At 38.2% G+C, this 4,198-nt stretch overlaps 1 protein-coding gene across 1 annotated transcript in view; it reads left to right on the top strand.

Annotated features, from left to right (window-relative positions):
* Positions 1 to 1,224: 1,224 nt before the first annotated feature.
* Positions 1,225 to 4,198, top strand: part of LOC103082489 (podocan-like protein 1) — a 16,731-nt gene continuing 13,757 nt past the window's right edge. Inside the window, exon 1 of the mRNA XM_007454916.1 lies at positions 1,225 to 1,413. Coding sequence (XP_007454978.1) covers positions 1,225 to 1,413 — 189 coding nt within the window. The remainder of the gene's footprint in view (positions 1,414 to 4,198) is intronic.

Here is a 4,198-nt window from a genome sequence, read left to right as displayed (position 1 = left end):
CTAAAAAATAGTTCTATTAATGGACAAAAGAAATAAATAATAAAGCTTCTTGAAAATCAGAATATTGACAGAAAAGAAATCTCTTATCACTTCTTGTCTCTGATAATAAAAGAAAACAAAAGGCAAACAATCAGAAAAGAGGAGTAGACAAGTCTTTTGGGAAAAGCACACAAAAATCCTTACTCTGGAAATAGAATGAATTGATTATTAAAGTAAAGAAACTTTTGCCTTCAAAATGAAAATTGTAGCGAAGAGAGGTAAGGTTGAAGAGGAGATCTGAGAAGCTTTTCAATATTAGAAAGGGTTTCTTTAGAGCAATCTGCTGAGGCCAACCAGCATGGGGAAATTAGGTATTCCGTTTGCGGGGAAAGAGCTTCTCTATATAATCTTTTGCTTAAAATGCTTTTAAATTCCTTCAGCAGGGATGATCACAGCAAGACAAAAAGCCACAACAAAGGGGCACCCAGGACAAGGGAAACCTTCCCTCGCTTGTAGGAACTCACAGCTAAGTTCCTCTGAAGAAACTAGAATCCTTTTCTTCCATTATTACAAATAAATAAAGATAATAGACCTAGTTTTATGTTTTATTCTCACTTGAGTCAACAATATTTTTGAATGACAAAATATTTTCTATATATGATATTTGAGTGATCAAGTGACAGATGAATTGAACAAGTTATCTGTGGCTCTAAATATTTCTCCATTGTACCCCCATTGTTTCACTAGCAATAAAATGTTACTGAAACAACAATAATAAATAGAAAACCTGCCTATTTTCCCATACTAGTTAATGTGAGAAGAAAACACCTGCCCTTTGCAGTTCCACAAAAATGGTTTTAATATAGGGTCACAGAAAATTCAAAGGTTTTATAGCCCACTATAAAACAGCCCTTTGTCTTTTCCCACTAATTCCCTAGTGTCACATTTAACAAAACAAGGAAACTACAGATAATAGAGGTGTTTGCAGATTAGCCTTCCAAGCCATAAATAACATAGGGTTTTGCTCACCTACAAATATTAAGGCAGTTTATCAATGTTTAAGCGCCTTCCTCTTTGTAATGGTCGCTAACATTTTAACCCAGGCAAATTGAGAATTTTTTCTTTCCTGTCTTCTTACATTGACAGAGTACACATTCATAACATTCTATAATCAGATTTCACGGTATAAAGAGTGAGACATCACCTAAACACTCGCCTGCAACCTGAAAGGCCCTGTTTTGGAAGATGTGTCTGCTTTATGCTTTCTTTGTTTTGCTCTCTCTTAGCTATGGTTTTGATCCTAACTGTCCTGGAAGATGCAGCTGTGATTCAGAGCAGTCGGTGCAATGCTACAGGCTAACGGAGGTGCCGTCAGGTATTCCTTCCACCACCAAGAAGCTCTACGTCAGTCATAGCAAAATTCAGCACCTTCAGGTAATTACTCATTCTACACTCAAATTACTGCAATTTTATTTTGTAAGATAGGGTGAGGGGCAAGTGTGGCTTTGTTAAACTTGATTTAAATAATCAAAACGTAAAGTAATGGTTATGAAGTCGGGTAGTTGCACTAGCTACCTGTTTGCTCTGTATACTGAGATGGGTATATGCCTCTGGATATTTCTTTTTAGGAAAGTAGCCCCCCCAAAATCAGAGTCTATAATTAATTTTTTATTTTTGAAAATTCTAATTATGTTGTTGCAGAGTAAAAGTAAAGAAATGACTCTTTCTTAACAAAAAGAGTTTGAGATCATATGGCCCCTTTGTCTCCCTGTATTAAAAAGAAGTCCTTTTAGGGGAAAAGTAGTTTTGTATGTGCCATAGAAGGCAGATGATACTTAGAACATTATAAGACTATCAAGGTGAATGCAGCATATGAGAATTATTCATACAACCTCTACAAACCAGCCAGGCATCAGTGGAAACCTATACAGAAGAAATACATGTTTTTGTTTTGCCACATTACTGCAATTCTCATTCTACGTGCTTTTAATTATGTCTATTTTCATGCTTACCTATTCAGAGGGCACTGAAAAGAGTGCTATAGATTTGTCTGACTTGTATAACACAAAGAAACTTTTTTTTAAATTTTACTTATTTACTTTTGGCTGCGTTGGGTCTTCGTTGCTGCACGCAGGCTTTCTCTAGTTGCAGCAAGCGGGGGTCGCTCTTTGTAGCGGTGTGTGGGCTTCTCATTGCGGTGGCTCCTTTTGTTGCCGAGCACAGGCTCTAGACACATGGGATTCAGTAGTTGTGGCGCACGAGCTTAGTTGCTCCATGGCATGTGGGATCCTCCAGGACCAGGGTTCAAACCCGTATCCCCTGCATTGACAGGAGGATTCTTAACCACTGCGCCACCAGGGAAGCCCGAAACTTTTATTTTTGACCTTTGGTATTTTGAAAGGCATCAAGAGACTAGAGTTCTCATTCTAGTTTTCTCATTAACTAGAGATAGAACTACCTTAGACAAGCAGTTAAAAAAATCTGCAGACCTCATTTGTTACCTTTATGACGTGAGAAGGCTGGATTAGATTGGGGATCCCAGGAACTTTCTAGATGGAAAATTCTATGACTCTGAGTTTGCCTTTACTGGTCACTGCTTCTCCCTCATTGACCCAAATCTTAAGATAAGGAAATGCCTGTCTGTGATCCAGGTGCAGAGAGTCAGCAGGTGAATGTACTTTTCCTTCAAACAGAGACACTCCCCCCTCCCTTTTTATTTGGTTAAGAAATTTTAATGTAGGTGCACATAAATACAGGGAGTTTAAAATATGTGGCATGGTATTTATTTCGAGGCTCAATAAGCACAAATGCCTGGTCATCATCTGTTTACTTTCCTCTTCTAATCCAGTAGTGCCTAATGCCAGAGAGCAGGTCTGACCCTGTCAGGTCTCAGCATTCAATCAAGACACCTGGTTAAAGGGCAAGATGCTTAAATATTTGTCCTGAGGACTTGAGATACCGAGAGCTGGAGTGTCAACTAAGCCTGGTAATGATCCCACACTGCTGCTTTGCAGCTAATAAGATGAAATTATGCCTCTCGTCAAATTCACTTATTGGATGAGCTCATTTGTCATTGGTTTAAGTTCACTGAACAGCAATACTGCCACTTCCCTGACTTTAACCCAGTTAATTATCTCTAGGAAGCACAGTTCACAGCAGAAAGGTTGGTGAAAGAGAGGATTGTTTTGTGAAGGAAGTAGAAAGCTCTGACCAATAATCCTTCTCTTTTCTCTTTTAAAAATCCTTAGGCTTTAAATGACCATAGTTTACTTGCATTTGGTGAATGCAATGTATATTCTGTTTCTTTGGTTTGAACTACAGAATTGGGTGCCTATATTTAAAGTAAAAAGTCTTAAAATGGATCTTCAGATTAATAGCAATAGAAATTATATATATATACACACACATATATGTGCATATATATACACATACATCACATATATGCACAACATATATATATATATATACACACACACACACACACATACACACACATATATGTGTATATACACCACAATTTTAAATGTTTCAGTTACTTGTTCATATAATTCAACTGTCTTTGGGTCTGTGAATGCTGTGTTTGAGACTGGGGATAAAAGATGAAAAATTCAGTTCTAGGAGTTCCCTGGTGGCCTAGTGGTTAGGATTCTAGGCTTTCACTGCCATGGCCCAGGTTCAATCCCTGGTCAGGGAATTAAGATCCTGCAAGTCATGCAGCACAGCTGGAAAAAAAGAAGTAAAAATTCATAGTTCCTGCCCTCAAGAGGGACTTTATTTATCCATTTATCTGTAAAAATCCCTACTTCTTTGAGGTGCATGCCATCAGACTGTAATACTCTGTTCCTCTGTGTGTCTTATACTGTGCCCCTGGTCCCTTCCATACTGGCTCCTACTCTTCCTCTCAGGACATCCTAAGTCCTGCATCTTTTGGTGTGCCTTCAGTGTCCAATATCTAGTCCCATTCCTTGAACTCATAAAAAAGTATCTAGCTACATTTCCACTTCACCACAGCCGTCTACTCTCTTGCTTATATCATAATCCTCATTATATCTGAAACTTCTGCACTCAAAAATCTTGAATTCCCATACCCACTCTCTGGTCATCATGTCCTTTCCCTTCAGCTTCCATACTCTGCACTTATCCTTCCACTTCATGGAGACTTCTAAACCTAGATCTACCCACTTTCTCTCAGATAATCAGTTCATTTCTTATCTATCTT

This window comes from Lipotes vexillifer, unplaced genomic scaffold (genome assembly GCF_000442215.2).
Source record: "Lipotes vexillifer unplaced genomic scaffold, Lipotes_vexillifer_v1.1 scaffold58, whole genome shotgun sequence".
Classification (NCBI taxonomy): Eukaryota; Metazoa; Chordata; class Mammalia; order Artiodactyla; family Lipotidae; genus Lipotes; species Lipotes vexillifer.
This window is presented reverse-complemented; position numbering and strand designations above follow the sequence as displayed.